The sequence below is a fragment of the Mustela erminea genome, chromosome 8 (assembly GCF_009829155.1).
Source record: "Mustela erminea isolate mMusErm1 chromosome 8, mMusErm1.Pri, whole genome shotgun sequence".
In the NCBI taxonomy this organism is placed as follows: domain Eukaryota; kingdom Metazoa; phylum Chordata; class Mammalia; order Carnivora; family Mustelidae; genus Mustela; species Mustela erminea.
Window position 1 is genome coordinate 27,797,131 of NC_045621.1, and position 16,117 is coordinate 27,813,247.

The 16,117-nt window shown below is 54.6% G+C and overlaps 1 protein-coding gene across 12 annotated transcripts in view; it reads right to left on the reverse strand.

Annotated features, from left to right (window-relative positions):
- The window catches only part of TNS1 (tensin 1), a 178,626-nt gene that overhangs the window by 74,433 nt on the left and 88,076 nt on the right, over positions 1-16,117 (reverse strand). For 11 of the 12 annotated variants that reach the window (XM_032354754.1, XM_032354749.1, XM_032354747.1 and 8 more), the window contains 12 exons: positions 15,530-15,579; positions 13,128-13,299; positions 10,946-10,996; positions 9,708-9,830; positions 9,200-9,264; positions 8,147-8,230; positions 4,590-4,702; positions 4,167-4,227; positions 3,858-3,933; positions 3,162-3,291; positions 1,630-1,695; positions 173-289 (listed from right to left, as the gene is read on the reverse strand). In XM_032354754.1, the coding sequence (XP_032210645.1) occupies positions 173-289; positions 1,630-1,695; positions 3,162-3,291; positions 3,858-3,933; positions 4,167-4,227; positions 4,590-4,702; positions 8,147-8,230; positions 9,200-9,264; positions 9,708-9,830; positions 10,946-10,996; positions 13,128-13,295 (1,054 nt within the window). In that variant the 5' untranslated portion in view covers positions 13,296-13,299; positions 15,530-15,579. Of the gene's footprint in view, positions 1-172; positions 290-1,629; positions 1,696-3,161; positions 3,292-3,857; positions 3,934-4,166; positions 4,228-4,589; positions 4,703-8,146; positions 8,231-9,199; positions 9,265-9,707; positions 9,831-10,945; positions 10,997-13,127; positions 13,300-15,257; positions 15,330-15,529; positions 15,580-16,117 lie in introns of those variants that run through there. The other variant, XM_032354757.1, reaches the window with a different exon arrangement.

Sequence of the window (16,117 nt, forward strand, 5' to 3'; positions counted from 1 at the left end):
CTGTTTTGTCTTATCATCCCCCACGGGACTGGGAGCTCTCGGAGATGCCCTGGACCTCGCCTCTGCCTCCCCTCTGAACCTGGTACAGAGCCATGGCCCACCAGCAGCACGGAGACCACAGGAGCAGGACAGTGCCGCGGGGAGGGGAGCTGGAAGTCTGGGTGCCACCTACCCTCCATGCCGTCCTCTCGATGCCCATCGAAGTTGTCATAGGAATCCCAGCGGATGAGGGGGTCAGAGGTGTTATAGTCCACGGACACACTTGGCCCATTCTCCAGGTGTTCCATGCCTGAAGGAATGGGGCAGGAGTGCAGTGAAGAGAAAGGGAAAAAAAAAAAGGATCAGCAGCTGGAAAAACAGAGGCAGCCAGCAGCTCTCCCAGGGCTGCTCCCTGAGGGGCTTCTATTCCTGACCACGGTGGGGTGCGGCCAGTGGCACAAAGTGGGCAGAGAACCCAGGAGTCTGGCTCCTTGCATTCTTCTTTTGTTTTTTTTGTTTTAGGATAGAGGGCAGAGCAGAGGGAGAAGGAGAGAGAGACCCCCAAGCAGGCTCCACGCCCAGCGCAGAGCCCAACACGAGGCTCGATCCCACGACCCTGAGATCATAACCTGAGCTAAAATCAAGAGTCAGACACTCAACTGACTGAGCCACCTAAGCACCCCTGGTTCCTTGCATTCCTGAAAAGGCTCATACCCGGTTATAGAGGTAAATCAAGACAGGACACTGAGGAATGAAGACCCACCCCGAGGAGAAACCTGGGGGGCCCTCTGGCTAGGTGTCTGCCTCTTCCTTTGTGTGTCCCAGAGGCCCTTGTGGCAGTGCCAGGAGACCAGAAAGGCTACCCCTGGAGTCAGGGGGGGTGTAGAAGAGGTTGGTGATGAGCGGCATGGGGTCAGGACAGCAGGGAAGTCATGGCCATGACACTGAGAGGATACAAGGTCATCTGAGCCATCCCCCTGCCTCCCACTTAAGGTGTTCCCAGCTCCAGGCAGAAATCTGAGGGGAAAAGCAGCCTCTCCTATGTACCCATAGAAACATGAAGACCACATGAGCCACAAGCCTCGCCTCCTGGGGCAAGTCCCTTTCCTGACCTGGCAGGCCTTCCTTGAATCTTCCCAGAGTCCCTCCTCCGCCTATAGCCTAACTTCATCTTGTCTCATTCTGTTCTCAATAGGATAGAGAACAACTGGTCTCCACATATAACAAGTTTAAAGGCGTCACAACTATTATTAAACCAGGCTTCTCATCTTCAGGTTGAGCCACCTCAGTTTTCATAAATACTACTCATGCAGCTAGTACCCCTGAATGTGCCTTCAGCCCCTCCTTCCATCTGCCACAGCCCTCAGTCTTGGAATATAATGGGATGGTGACCTAATGGGACCAGCAGTATACCCAGCCCAGCACCTCTTGGTTGGCTCTTTTATTTTTATTATCCAAAGATTAAGTCACTGGTTCATGTTTAGCTGGGGGTCCACTATGATACCCAGATCCTTTACTGTTGGCCTGCCTCCCATTCACAGGCAACTTGATAATTGTAGAGCACATGAGTGGGAGAACTGTGAAAGTAGAGAGAGGACAGATTAGGATAGAGACAACGGGGTAGAAAAATGAACTCTAATAAGCTTATACCTTGAATTTTCTCTGGTCCATAAGAAAATACAAATTCTACTTTGCCATATTCTGGAAATCGATCATCTGAAAAGGGGGAAGGAAAAACAAAAATGAGCAATTAATTCCCAAAAAGGACTCCAACTTTAATCTTTCTAGAGAGATTAAATAATATGCACATATATGGTTAATAATACTATAATACTATATACACATATATATAAAAAATATATAGATAGATAGATAATGAAATAGGCCTCTTGCCCACCTTTGGCCCCAGTCTTACTTGCCTGAAATAACCATTCCCATTTCTATTTCTTGTTCTACAAGCTGTTACCTTAAGACTCTAAATCACCACCACTATTTTTATGCCACCATTTCCTGATACACCAATTTCAAGTAATCTCCCTTGATTTACCACTAGGAAGATAATGAACTTGGCCCATTATTTCACTCCTATCTCCCTTATTAATTCTGATAGTAGTAGGAGTAGTATTTATTCTGATTGCCTTCGAAACTTTAAATACTACAGCTAAGCCTCTATTTCTTGAGCTATTGTCCATGGTGTCCGCTGACTCCCTTGTATAAGAGGAGAAAGTTTGTGCCCCCACTTTCCCTGCCTCTACGGACTCCACCCTTGATGTTGTCTGCTGTCCCTTTATGTTTCCCTGTTAAGACTGATAACGCTAACATTCCGCTCTGTAATTATGATGGCATCTTCTGTTTCTGCCCTCCCGGCTCCTGTACAGAGGAAACTCATCACAGAAGCATTCTTCTACTGCAAGAACCAGACTACATTGTGTGTGTGTGTGGGTTGGGGGGGGGTCAGGCTCCTCTCAGCTCCCTTCCCCCACCCTCCAAGCCCCAGCTCTATTCTCTGCTCTTGGCCTAAGTGCAGTCTGGACAAAGATTCTACCATCCACCACTTGTGGGAAGAGAAATTCCAGGAGGGATGGTGACCGCCTGTCATCCCTGTACATGTCTCTATCACTGTATGCATCACTTCATAGTACCCCACTTGTGTGTCTCTTTCTCCCACGGAACTGCGAGCTCCCTGAGGGTAGGGCCTGACTTCTTCCTCCTTGTAATCCCAGGGTCTAGCACATGCCTGGCACATATAGACCCCCAGGTATTTCTTGGAGGATGGATGGATGGATTTGGATGGATAGGTGGATTGATGAGTGGGTGGGCGGATGGACAGATTTAGATGGGTAGGCGGATAGATGGACAGACGAACGGGTGAGTGGATGGATTTAGAAGAGTGGATGGATGGATTTGGAGTGGATGGGTGGATGCATTTGGATGAGTGGATGGATGGATGGGTGAGTGGATGAGTTAATGGGTGAATGGATATGGATATTGTCCCAAGTTTCAATGTGATACAGACAAAACCTTAAATAGATAAAGAAGCAAAGGAAGACACCTCCCTAACCATTTCTCCCTCCCTCAGGAAATGGTTCCCTCTTCACTGCTGCCGTAGTTCCTCCATTATCACTCTTCTACCTTATGGCATTATTCTCTGTTGGGTCTATGTCTCTATTCAGTGAGCTCACCTTTGAAGGCATCATCAAGGTCTTCCTTCCCAAAGACAACCCCCAGGTCATGGATGGCACAGGTGTGGAACTGCACACGGAAGATGACATCGCGGGCTGGGCTCCGGAACTTCTTGTGGTAGCACTTCAGCTGGTGGGAAGGAGAGCAGAGCCCATCAGGGGCCCGAGGAGGGGAAATCAGATCTCAGGGAGCTCCTTATTAGCTCCATGACTAAGACCCCAGGGCTCCCCCAAGCCTAATGAGGGAGAGGTCACCAATACCATATAGAATCTTAAAGCTATCTGGGGAAACTTCCAGAAAACAGAATGTTGGAGGCCAATCTTGTCCTTTGGGGACAACACTGTCCTCCCAAGAAGTTCCTGCACACAGAATGGAAAAAGAAGGAGCGAATTTAAATTGCAGAAGGAAAGACTAAAGTTAGAGTTGAGGAAGTCCTGTCACCACAGGAAGCAAGACGGTAACAGCTCACACAGAGAGATATTTCCCTGGAGATATTCTAGAACAAGAGATAAGCACAGGAGAAGGGATATTCAGCTCTGAGGCAGGGGAAGGCCTTGCAGGAGCCCTGAGGACCTACGGCCCCTCGGCTGGTGTGACAAGAGTGACAATCCTGTTAGGAGGGGAGCAGGAAGATGGAAGAAAGGAGAAACAATAAACAGGGAGGAGGGGGCTTGAGACAGAGGGGCAGCGCTCACCAAGATGTCTCCCTTCAAGAGCAGCCCAGGCTCGATGGTGATGCAGATGCTGGTCTGGCTGTCTCCTTGGACATTACTGGGGGAGAGGGGAGCGGAGAGAAAGAGAGCTGCTGAGGGGGGCAGGCCTTGCGTTTACTCCCTGCTCCCCCTGCCAGAGGGCTGCTGGGAAGGCTTGCTGCCTCTGTCTCTCTGCCAGATGAGATCCTCCCAGAAGTCCTGGCCCCATCTCCCCACACTCTTGTCCCTGGGCCTGGGCCTCAGGCCCTGGCCTCGAGCATCCCCGGCCTCTCATTCCCGCGGAATACCTACTAGATGCCAGATGTGTAGACAGGCTGCATGGCCTGGTAGATCCGGAGAAAGGGCCGACACCCTGTAAGGGAGGGTGGTGTTAGCGGGCATGGTGTGGGGGCAGGGGGAGTTGGGGAAGGAAGGAAAGGCTGGGGAGAGCAGAAGTAGGAAGGAGAGATGAAAAGAGAAAGGAGGAAGAAATACTAGCTTTTCATCTGGGAGGCATTTCCGAGTTTAGAAAAACCATGGCCACATGCAACTTCCCACACCAGCCGGCACCGCCAGAGTCAATCCCATGAAGCGACCCGGAGCTCGGAGAAGGCTCAGGAGGTGGTGCGGTCCAGACTCCCACCCAAGCCCACGTTTTAATGCCTTAAGGCTGCCTCTTGAGAAAAGAAGGTGGGAGCCAGGAGGGGAGGGAAGCCAGAGGGCTCGGGCAGGTACCTCCTTTAGACTCAAAGTTGGGGATGCCATGCATGATCACGTGGTGCAGAAACAAGGGCTTGTTGTTCATTTTGATGGAGCCAGAGAGCAGGCCACTGAAGTAGTGCACGTACCTGGGGGCAGGGAGAGAGAGGCAGCGTCCGCCTGGAGCCTTGTCCTAGAGCAGGGCCATCCTCGTCTCTCTTCTGGCCCTGCCCAGCCCACCCACCCCCCACTCTCCTAGGTCACCTGGAAGCTGGGGTCTGCGCCCCAGCACAGTCCTTCCTAGCTGCCTGGAGTCCCAGGTAGGGAGGACAGGCAGGAACTGCTCAACTAGGAGCTGCATCAAACCCATAGGACTGCTGGGGGGGGGGGGGGGGGGTCCTCTGGCGCCCCCTGGTGGTCACCATGAGCATCTCGTTCCAGCTTCACTCCCAGCCCAAAAACCTCCTGCTGGACCAAAACTCTTCCCACACACCCCTGACATCCCTCACATCATTAAGCTGCGTGCTACTGCACACGGCGGCCTGATCAACCATCAGACATCTCTAATACTCTCACACAAAGCTTAAACCAAACTTACATTTACACCCAGTGCCCCAGTTCTGCCCTGACAGACCCACCAGCCACATGACAGTCCAGCAAACAGTAAGAGCTTAATAATTAATTATTTTACATCGCACTGAAGTGTATGAAATCTCCCTCTATATATGGTATTGAAAGACACTTAACTTCCACTAGCATTCCTATCCCTAGGGTCAAGACTCCCCAATACTTTCTGGATCTTACTGGAAGAATGCAAGAATTAACGCATCTCTATTCCTTCTAGAAGAGAGGGGCAATGGGGTCCAGAAAGAGTTGCTGACCCTTAGCAAGAACACACAAAACTGGGGTGGGCAGGGAGAGAGGAAAAACCGTCTGAATTTCAGTGCACCTGCCAGAAAGAAAGGTCGGTCCTTCTGCTGGGGCTTGGTTGAGGCGTCCTCCTTGTCTGAATGGCCAGAGGACGTGAGCTGGGTCAGCCAGACCAATCAGAACTAACCCTAAGACTCCGCGAGGGGCAAGGGGGCTCTCTGAGGCTGTTGGAACCAGAACCCCCATGACCATGACAACAGCCCCCTCCTGTCTCTCGGCTCCTTGACCCACCAGGCCTGCAGGCCTCTGTCCCTGGGCCTGGGTGGGGCCGCCTCGCACTCCCCAAGCCAGATAATCTGATGGGCACCACCAGTTCCTATTCAGCCCCTGCCCAGCCCCCAGCCCCGTTACTCAAACCGGAAATCTGGAATGGCGGTTCCTATCAGATCTCCAGCCCGTGCCAACAGGATGTGTCTGTGTGCTGAGGACAATGAGTCTGGGGTGGGGTGACAATGAATGGGGGAGTTGCAGGCAAAGCCACTCCCCCCTCCTCTCCTCCAACTGATCCATTCCCTACAAATGACACTGCCCAGAAGGCGGGAAAGTGGCAACAAATACGCACTGAAGCCAACAGCCGCACTTTCACACGGGCCCAGACAGAACTGCCCGCCCATAAGCAGATGCGCTTGCAGATACAAGCTGCCAGGCAGACAAATAATGTAGATGCCCCCGCCCCCGGCCACGTGCAGTGTGAGCGGGTGCGGCACACTGTGGACTCGCCAGACACTCCTACTGCTGAGAGGGGACACAGAGCCCAGTCCCCAGGCTTTCAGCTACAGGGACATGGCTGCTCCACCCACTTCCTCCAAGCTACATGGTGCCGTTGCTCCTTCTCGGCGAGACTCGTGACCAAGGCCACCAGTCTTATGCGGCAAGTGGGTACTTGAACGACAGCATCTTTCCTCCCTGGGAAAGACTCTCTTCAATCCACAGCTGCTACGTCTGGCAGCCCAGCCAGAATTTTCTGCATGTGGACATCCGGTTTCTGATGGCTGATCCGGAGACCGGGTCTGGGGACTCACTTCTGCTTGGACTCCCCGCTACAATGGCAGACACAGTCACTGGCAGAGCCAGCAGCCTTCTAACAAGGCAAGCAAGGTGGGGTGATGGGGGAGAAGACGGGGAACCCCAGCAGGGAGAGGCCAGGGGCTCCTGCTGGCCCCGTCAGCGTTCAGAGGGGCTAGAAAAGCCAGGGGGATGCTTTGGCCCCAGGCCAGCCTGCTTGCTCTTCCCTCTTGCGTGGTTACCGCAGACCTGCCCCCGGATGCTTCCTTCCTCCCCTCAGAACTCGCCCACCCCACGCGTCACTTTCTTCCCAAGTTTAACCCCTGTGCCCACCGCATCGCTCTCAAAGCCATCATGTTCTGTTTGGGATTTCCCCCCCTTCCAAGTACTTCTCACGACCTGAAAGTACATTGATGGCTCGTGTCCTGCTGAAACAGCCAGCACAGCCGCAGCGCATGGAGCAGTGTAGCCCATCATGGACACGGACTGGTGGCGGGCCCCCCTCTCCGGCTACACAGTGGCTGCACCCCATTCCCCATCTCTAGTTCTCCCCTCTGGGCCTGGGCTTCTGCCTCGCCCTCACCGGCAGCCTCCCCACAGCCCACTAGCCCTGACTCTACCTGTGCTCACCTGTGGACCAGCCACCATCATTACACAGCGCGTTATCCACAGAGCAGAATCCAGCCCTCAGGACTGGGGGTGGCATGAGACCAGGGGGATCCCCGGCCTGGCCTGACTTACAGGCCCCTGAGTACCTCCCAGCTCTGCGCCTACTCGCTACGGATCCTGGCCATGTTGAGTCCCCTCCCTAGGCTCAGGCTTCTCATCTGTAAAATAGGGATATGCCCTGGATGGTCATACGGTAGCTCATCATTACTCAGGTTTGGCCTCAAAGCCACCAGCTCTGACCGGTGTTCCTTGATCCCCTTCACTAAATAGCCCCAACCTCCTCCATCAGGTCTAACCCACTCCGTCCTCTTCCTCTCCTAGCACCAGCCATTACTGAAATCGTCCTGTCGGTCTACCTACAGTGCGAGGTCCATCCTTCCCAATGGGATATCAGTTCACTGAGGACAAAGCACTTTGTCCTGTTCAACTAGATGTCTCCAGCACTTAGAAAGCAGCAGAGAACCTGAACCTTGTCTGGTGGATGAATGAACCATCTCTGCCTTACTTTCTGCCTAGGCTGCCACGGACTCCAACGAGACCACGTGCTTGAGAGCCCCTGGGTAAATTTTTAAAGCTCTTCCAGCAGAAGATGACCTTTATGGTAAGAATCTCTGACCTCTCCAGGGCAGGTGGCTAGGACGTCTGCCTCCTGTAGGCTCATCGAAGCCCGGAAGCAAGAATAACACCGCCTTCTTATACAAGCTGCCTTCTGGCACCCAGACCAATGTGTCCCCCACCAATGGCCCCATTGCTCTCCATTACTGGCCTCAGGAGTCAATGGCCATGCCTACCTATGGGTGCACACAACTGCCCCTGGGCTCACCAGTGTCCCTGAGCTCACACCAGTCCAGGATAGCACCTGAATATGCACGTTCGGTACACGACCCCCCCCCCCCCCCCGACGAGGCATGGTTATTCCAACCCCAGCCTGGATAGCAAGCTCACACAAACACACACGCAGGCACTGGCTGTGAACCCTGGAGACCCACCTTCTCTGGGATGGCTGGCCAATGGGCACAATCTTATCCTCATAGAACCGCTTCATGGCAAACCGGTCCAGGGCCTGATCAGCGCTGCGGGGAGAGACAGGTGCTCAGAGGAGCCAACTCCTATGGCCGACAGCCCCTTGCCTCCCCAGCCCTGCTCTCCCAGACCTATAGAGCCCTCCAGCCACCCTATACTGAGCAGCATTCAGGAAAAGGGTGCCCCAGCATCTCTCCATCCTGTATGCTGCAGGCCTCAGCATGCGGGCTTTGGAGCCAGACAGCCTGGGTTCCCATAGCAAGTCTGCCACTCACTCCTCAGCCCTGTGTCCTGAATCAGGTTATTTAACCTTTCTGAACCTGACTGCCTTTCCTGTCAAATGCGAGTGACCAGTGTCTTCTTGAAGCTTGTTATGGCAATTAAGTGAAATAACATCTACAAAGAACTCGATACACAGGGACACACAGTGGGTACACAGGAAACGTTCACCATGAAGGGAACATTAGACTGGGTTGAGTTTCTTAAAGTCACAAAACTACCATCTAAGCCTCCATAGAACATTTTATCTATCTGCAAAGAGATCATAAAAAAAAAAAAAAGACAGATGATGTAGCCCCTCTGTTCCTAACTCCCCAAGGACATCCCATCCTAAACACCAAAGTCCTTATTGAGGCCCACAAGGATAAGATCACTTCTAGATGGTTCTGCCAGACCCAGATCTGAGCCAGCATTTCTTTCTGACTCCCTCACCAGCTCACTTGGGAAAACAGAAAACCTTTTGCCAAGGAAAAGTGGCCCCGACATGGTGGTGGGATGGGGTGTCCAGAGATGGGCCTGCCTCCCAAAGCTGCTCCCACCAGTGCTCCCAGTAGAGGGAGGAACTTTCCCTTCTCCCGCCCCCCAGTACGCACAGCCACCTGCCTCAGAGCTGTAGACTTCGTCTGTGGGCTCCTCCACCCCATCCCCAGCACCTGTGAACTCCAAGGAAGGGAGAGGCCAAGGAAGGATGGGCAGAGGGGGTTCCCACTGACAATATGCAAAGAACGGGGGGCTCTTACCTGGCAGAAATGTTGCTGTAGTGCATGTAAGCCGCAATAACAACGCCTATCCTGCCTCGGTTTCCCTAAAAGAACCCCAAACACAAAGTCTTTATTTGTAAGTCAGCCCTCCTGCCCCAGAGCCCATCCGGAAGCCTGGAGAAAAGGGGGGCAGTGGCTGGAGAGAGGGGTGTGGTTCTAAGGGAGAACTGGATGGAGGAAGGAAATGCAAGGGAGGAAAGCAGGTCAAGCTGAGTCTCAAAGAGAAGAAATACAGCTGATCATCTACTACCCTTGAGGGCCCCACAAGCTCATTTCTTGGGGTGCCCCCTGGGACAGAAGCTACTATCTCCTAGAAAGGAGAAAACACACAGACTTGCACACTCACACAGTCCAATGATACAGTCAGGCACACACACTCATCCAAGGCCACATCCACGCATGTGCACATGTATGACCACATAGGCACATGTGTACACATGCACACACATAGGCGAACACGCACACCCGGCGTACCCCCTACTCTGACCTTATTGTGTAGAACAACGACGTTGTGAGGGTCTGCGTTGAGCCAAGTGTCCATGGCCTTGCAGACACTGCAGATCTTCTCCAGGGCAGGGGTGTGAAGGTCAGGCCAGCCAAATTCCAGTACCTACAGTCCAAGCCATGAGTGAGAAGGGATGGAAGTCCCAGAGAGTGGACCAGAGCTAAGGGGAGGGGGCACATACCCCACACCCAGGGGCCACAACAGCAGCCACCCACCTTGCTTCCTGCCCTGCCCATCAGCCGAGAGGGCAGGCGAGGGTGCGGATGCAGAGGACACCCACCCAGGACCAGAGACCCAGGGCCCGAGTCTCAGCTCTCACATTGCCTCGCACTAGGGCCTCTGGCAAATCATGGCCTCTGTCCTGGCCTCAGTTTCCCCATATGTGCTGTAAAGTCAATGACTGCAAGATCCCTTCCACGTGATTCTGACTCCAAAACGTGCTGGGGCCCCCCAGTACTTCCCCCAAACTCTCCTCCCACAGACAACCCCAAGGCCTGGCTCAGGGACAAAGAGGGGAAGTCAAGGGCCCCCAGCCGGTGACACCTCTTTTCCAGCCCGGACACACAAACCATGGGCTTTCCAGGCCAGCCAAGAGAAGCCTGAAGGGGACAGAGGGCAGAACTGAACAGCAGCCTTCAGGCTCCTCGAAACTTTTAACTCACACATCATTAAACGGAGAGAGAATTCTTGCTCAGAAGAGCCAAGAGAGCACATCTCATCTAGCCTGTCCACTATCAGAGGTGCGAACTGAGGCCCAGAGAACTGTCACCTGCCCAGGGTCACAAAGTAAATGGGCGCCAGAATCCGGGAGCCCAAGCACATCTGTGCAAAGCCCTGCGCTCAGCCTGCTGAGCAGTAAGTGAAAACAGGCCGTAGGCAATTCCCAGCCAGTTTAAATGCAAAATGCATTTCAATATGGCTAGAAATTTCATAGCTCCAGCCTCACCCCAGAAATACTCTGTGCACCCCAGGGGGCCAGAGCTGGGTAGGAAATCACTGCATCCAGCTTGGCTCTCAGCAATTTGTACTGCAAACACAACAAACACAGTCTTTTCCTTGTTCTAAAGAGAAGATGACACAGACCCAGAATAGGATCGGCAGAAGGGTCTCAGCACTTCCCCCCAGATTCTAAAGCGGGAACCACAGGGAGACAGAGCCTATCTATTCTCCTTCTCTTCCAGGCAATGGGAAGCCCCCACCCCGGATCGGCATCGGCTCACCTTGGCGTGGAGCTTTGTGATGTCCGGCCTCCGCTCAGAGAGGTTGAAAAGCTGGGAGGAAAAGGAAGAGATTGTGAGATAGTATCCGCTGTCTTCTGTCTCTCTGTCTCTTTCTCTCCTCCCCCCGCATGCCGCCCTCGGTGAAAATTCTACCCGTGCAAGAGCTTGCAATGGCGTCCCATCAGACACACCCACACACACACCCACACACACACACACACGCTGATCGACAAGAGCTCTACAGGTTCTCAGGGTAAAGAGGGGGAGAGGGAAGTATATAGACACAGCCACTCCCCTCAGGGAGCAGACAGACACCCAGAACTGAAGACAAGAAGGGGACGGACGCAGCCTGTCTCGGGTCCCACATGCCCCCTGCAAGGTGAGTGTCTTCATACCCCGAACGGGAGTCCAGGAGGGTTAACTGACAAGTATTTGGCCGTCTCTCGTTTCCACTTCCCACGTCAATGTCAGAACCTCATCACCCAAAAATGCAACAGTTGTGCAGTGGGACACCCTCCCTCAGAGGGGGAAAATCGCCCCGAGTGGGCCCTCTCTGACCCTCAACACCCCTCTCCCCGCAGATGCCCTCCAACACCTCACCATGTCCCACAGGATTCCCCCCAGTCCCTGGAATTCCCTTTTCCACCTCCAAAGGAGAGGCACAGAATTGCCATCTTCCTGGGGAGAAAAAAGGACCCACAGCTGTGGGTAAGACAAAGGGAGGGCAGCACAGCACAGAGACCCACAGGATCCTAGACTCCTGACTGGGAACAATCTCAGAGGGCTACCAGGCCATTCTTGGACCCCACAAGAGCTCACACTTTAGCACATTAACAACAGGTCCCACTCCAGTGTCCCCAGTCGGCCAGCCCACGCTGAGGCCTTTACATCTAGCAGAGGGCTTAATCCTCTCAACCACCACAAGAGGTGGGTGGTGTAATTAGACCCATTTTACAGATGCACAAACTAAGGTTTTGTGAGGTAAAGTGCATCAGAGCAGAGCCTACATTCAAACCCAGGACTCTTCCAATGTCTGAATCAGAGTCCTCAACAATGCCCACCATGGCTGACGGACAGACCTCTGTGGGTTCAGCAGCATCCCACAAAGATTCACATCCACCTGGAACTTCACAATGTGACCTTATTAGGAAACAGAGCCTTTACTGATGTAAGTACTTAAGGATCTCAAGATGAGGTCATCCTGGATTTAGGGCAGGCCCGGGATCCGATGTCTGGTGTCCTTATAAGATGAGATGAGGAGGCACAGAGAGAGCCAGGAAAGAAGGCAGGCCGTGTGTGGACAGAGGCAGAGTGATGGGAGTGATAGAGCTACCAATCAAGGTCACCGAGGATTGCTGGGAAGCACCAGAGCCCAGGAAGGGGTGTGGCCCTCCCAACATCTTTATCTGGACTTCTAGCTTCCAGAACTGTGAAAAAATTAATCCTATCATTTATAGACCAGCCAGCTATGGTCATGTGTTATGTGTCAGCCCTAGGAACCGAATATGGCCTCCCACTGCCTGCCTCGGCTCACATCGCATTGAGCCTGCCCCGTCCCGTCTGTGGGTCCAGCCCAACCCCACAGGTGCTTCCCTGTAAAGTGGAACCGAGCCCTCCTCTGGGCCTGATCTCACAAGCCAGCCCTCTGACATCAGAGAACACCACTGGCCCCCTCCTCCACGTCCATGCGGCACTCCTCCTGGGCCAGGCCCTGCCCCAGTGCCAGCCACATGAGGTCCCACAAGATGGCCGTGCCACAACTCTGCCCTCAGACCTCAGCTCTGTCACTTCCCAATGCTGTCACCTGAGGCAGACCCCCTTACCCCCACTGCGCTCCAGCTCAACCTGATTTCTAGAGCTAGCTCGAGGTTAAATATGTGGACACCAGTTAGAACAGGGCCCGCCTCAGAGGGAATGCTCGATAACATGAACTCAGTGCACGTGCACACACACACACACACAGACACACACAGAGGCATGCATGCACACAGGACTCGGGTCCAGGTGCCGCATTCCAGCTGTGACACACGCCTCCCAGCAAAGTGGGGCCGGAGAGTGAGTGGAGATTCGGGCCACAAGCAAGGCACATAAATCACGGGAAGGAGAGGGAGTTGGCCCTGGGGGACACCTGAAGCAAGGGGGTGGCGAGCAGAAAGGATGGGGGCACCGGGCCCCTCCTCACCAGGTAGCTGCCGCCATGCTTGGACTTGAGCATCTGGGCCACCTCTCGGAGGTTGCTCCGGAAGTTCTCCTCATTGGCCGTGCTGGGGAAGGAGACGGCGATGATCCTCTCGGTGACGTACACTAGGTCCAGCTCACAGCTGTCCTCCATGGCCCGGGTCACACTCATGTTTCTGGAGAGACAGGGGGCAGAAGGGGGTCCAGGTCGGGACCCAGGTCCGCAGGGCAAGGTTCAGGTAGCTGTAGTCCCTGCACACCACGTGGGGCCCCCAATTCCATCCCAGGAGACTTTGATCTCCCCTGACCCAGAGCCAAGCCTGGGGTCTCCCCTGGCCAGGCCCGTGCAGTCAGCAAGGCCAGCCTGGGAGCCTTGGTGTACCCGGCCGGGGGCTGGCAGGATCTCGGGCCATTTCTGTCATGACAATAGTCCTAAGTGCCCATCCACCCTGTCAGCGCTGCCTTCAACCTGTGAACCCAGAGGTCAGGGCCAGGACAGGAGGTAGCCAAGAGTGCAGCTCAGCCTCCCGACACACCGTGGCCACCTGGTCTGGCAGCCATCTCTCAAAGGATCCCGGGACAGATCTTGAAGAGGAAGGAGAGCCTGAGCTGGGTGCTCTCTAGCATCCCAGGGCTGAGTAGCAGGCTGCCCTCCCCTTGCTCCCGAGCTATACAGAGGGTGGGGAGTCTTCCTGGGGAAAAGAGCAGCTCAGGTGACATTCTCACTGGGCTCCAGGTAAGCCAGACCACAGTGCCCATTCCAGCCCTCCCCAGAGGCAGGCCAGTTCCCGCCCTTTGTTCCTCGGCTGTCCCTCACGTCTGGCAGCTCCCACCACCTGCCTAGGCTATTTCTTGGCAGTGGCCTCTGTGATCTTGAAGGGCCCAGGGAGCAGAGGGCACTGAGTCTTTGCTGCTGCCATGGTAGGGGGTCCCCAGAGACCCCAGCACCATCTGAGCTCTTCAAAGAAGTGGGAAGCCCTGGGCTGGGCTCTGGGTGAGGGGAGGTAGGGCTTCATGCCTTCATAGCTCACGGAGCTTCTCTTCCAGTACAAGGGCCCAGGAAGGGGCAATGGGTCTCCGCACACTGAAATTCCATCCCGAGGCATACCTGAGGCTTCTGGGGGCACCTCGTACCTTTCTACCCCCACACTTTTTTACCCTATCCCCAACCCCCTACTGTCTCACTTGTGCTCTCTATCCTATGTAGGCCACACTCATATTTCCTTTTGGGAATCTTCCACTACAGCAGTGTAAAGGAAAGACTGGGAGAGCATCGAAGAAATGCCAGCAGGATATTTCAAGGAACAAGACAGCACTGGCGGAATCCAGATGTCCATCAGGATCAACTCTGAGTCCAAGCATGTATCTAGGGCTTGGAGCTAGGGGAGCCAAGGGTGATGTATGACTTCTCCATGGTAGCAAGGAGAGGAGCCAAGTGGCAGAGGTGCCAGTGGGCTGTGGCAAGAAGCCCAGTTTGAATTTGACCTCTGAGCCCCCACCATCCTTTGTCCCTAAGATAAGGTTCTCACTGCAGCCTTGGGGGTGGGGTGGGGAGTCCAAGGCAGAACAGCACCACCGCCTGGACAACTCCAGCATCGCACCCTGCACCCACCCACCCCAAGGTGGTTCTCAGGGCAAGGGAAGAAGGGGATCCTCTAAAAGGCCCCCCTGTCTGTGGGCCGCCGGGCCACAACCGGCTGAGGGCTTTAGCTATACATCAGCCCTCTCTGCCTGGGGCTCCATTTCTCCAGGGCCAGATTCTCAGTCATTTCGGGAGCCTCAGGAGTGGAGGGGAGGCAGAAAGGGAAGAGCCTGAGCCAGAAAACCACAGAACCCGGACACAAGGAAAAGAGATTCTGGATCAGCAAGACCCCGAGTCTTCACGCATCCCCTCCCCCAGCCCCTGCCAGCCAGCCAGCCAGCCAGCCAGAGAACTTTCCTTTTAGAAATAGCCCTCCAACACCAAAAACCCCTGCCCACAAAAAGGACCTAGACCTAGCACAGGCCTTGACGCCTGCCAGTCCCGAAGGCACACCCAGGTCTTGCCTCTTGGTAGCTGCGTGACCTTTAACAAGTCACCTCACCTCTTTGAGACTCAGTTTCTTCATCTGCGGAACGGAAACAAAACACTTACCTTGCAAGATTGTTGCAAGGACTAGATGAGATCGTGCAGGGACCATAAAGAATCCAGCTCAAGGCCTGGCTTCAAGCTAAAACTCAAAACATGAGCATTTCCAAACAGGCAGCTACTGGCATCCTCTCCCTGTGGCTGGCATGTCTCCCACACCCCCTACCTGTGGCTTTATGACTTCGGTCACAGAAACCCAAAGGCATGACTTGCTGGAAACACCCACAGTGACCTCACTGCGGCACCCCCGCCCCTGGCCCCCCACAGGCCAGGCATACCTGATAGGCTGAGGATGGGGCTGGACGCTCAGGGTGACTCTGGCAGAGCCCTGGGACAGAGAAAAGAGAAGCGGCATTACAGAGGGGCCCGGCAGAGGGCCGGCCACGGGAGCAGTCAGGGCTGTGGACAAACACAGATTCCCTTCTCCTCTCTCTGCCAACATTCCAGCCCAGGCACCCTAACACCCAAGCAACACAGCGACCCAGAGCCAAAAGCCATCAGCGCCATTTCCTCGGGGGTGTGCACGCAAGCCCTCAGAGGGCTCAGCTTCCCCTTCCCTGGGGAAGGAAGAAATCCCAAACGCTGAGCACGGTCTGGGCTGGTGCCGTCTGCACGGAGTCCACACTCACAAAGAAACAGTCACTAAGCAGATGGAAACACGGTTCGTCTTGAGTCCCTGGACAGCGTCACAGCAAGTCCGGGGGGAAAAGATGGACCACAATCCTCAAAGAAGGAACATCTGGTCCAGCAGCCCTCCGCCTGGCTCTGAGCCTTTGTTGGCGACCACCACCCCCCCACATTCCTCCCCGCAAGGTGCTGCCACTGGTGTGGGGTCCAGAGTAGCTGGAGGAGGTGTGTACCAGCCG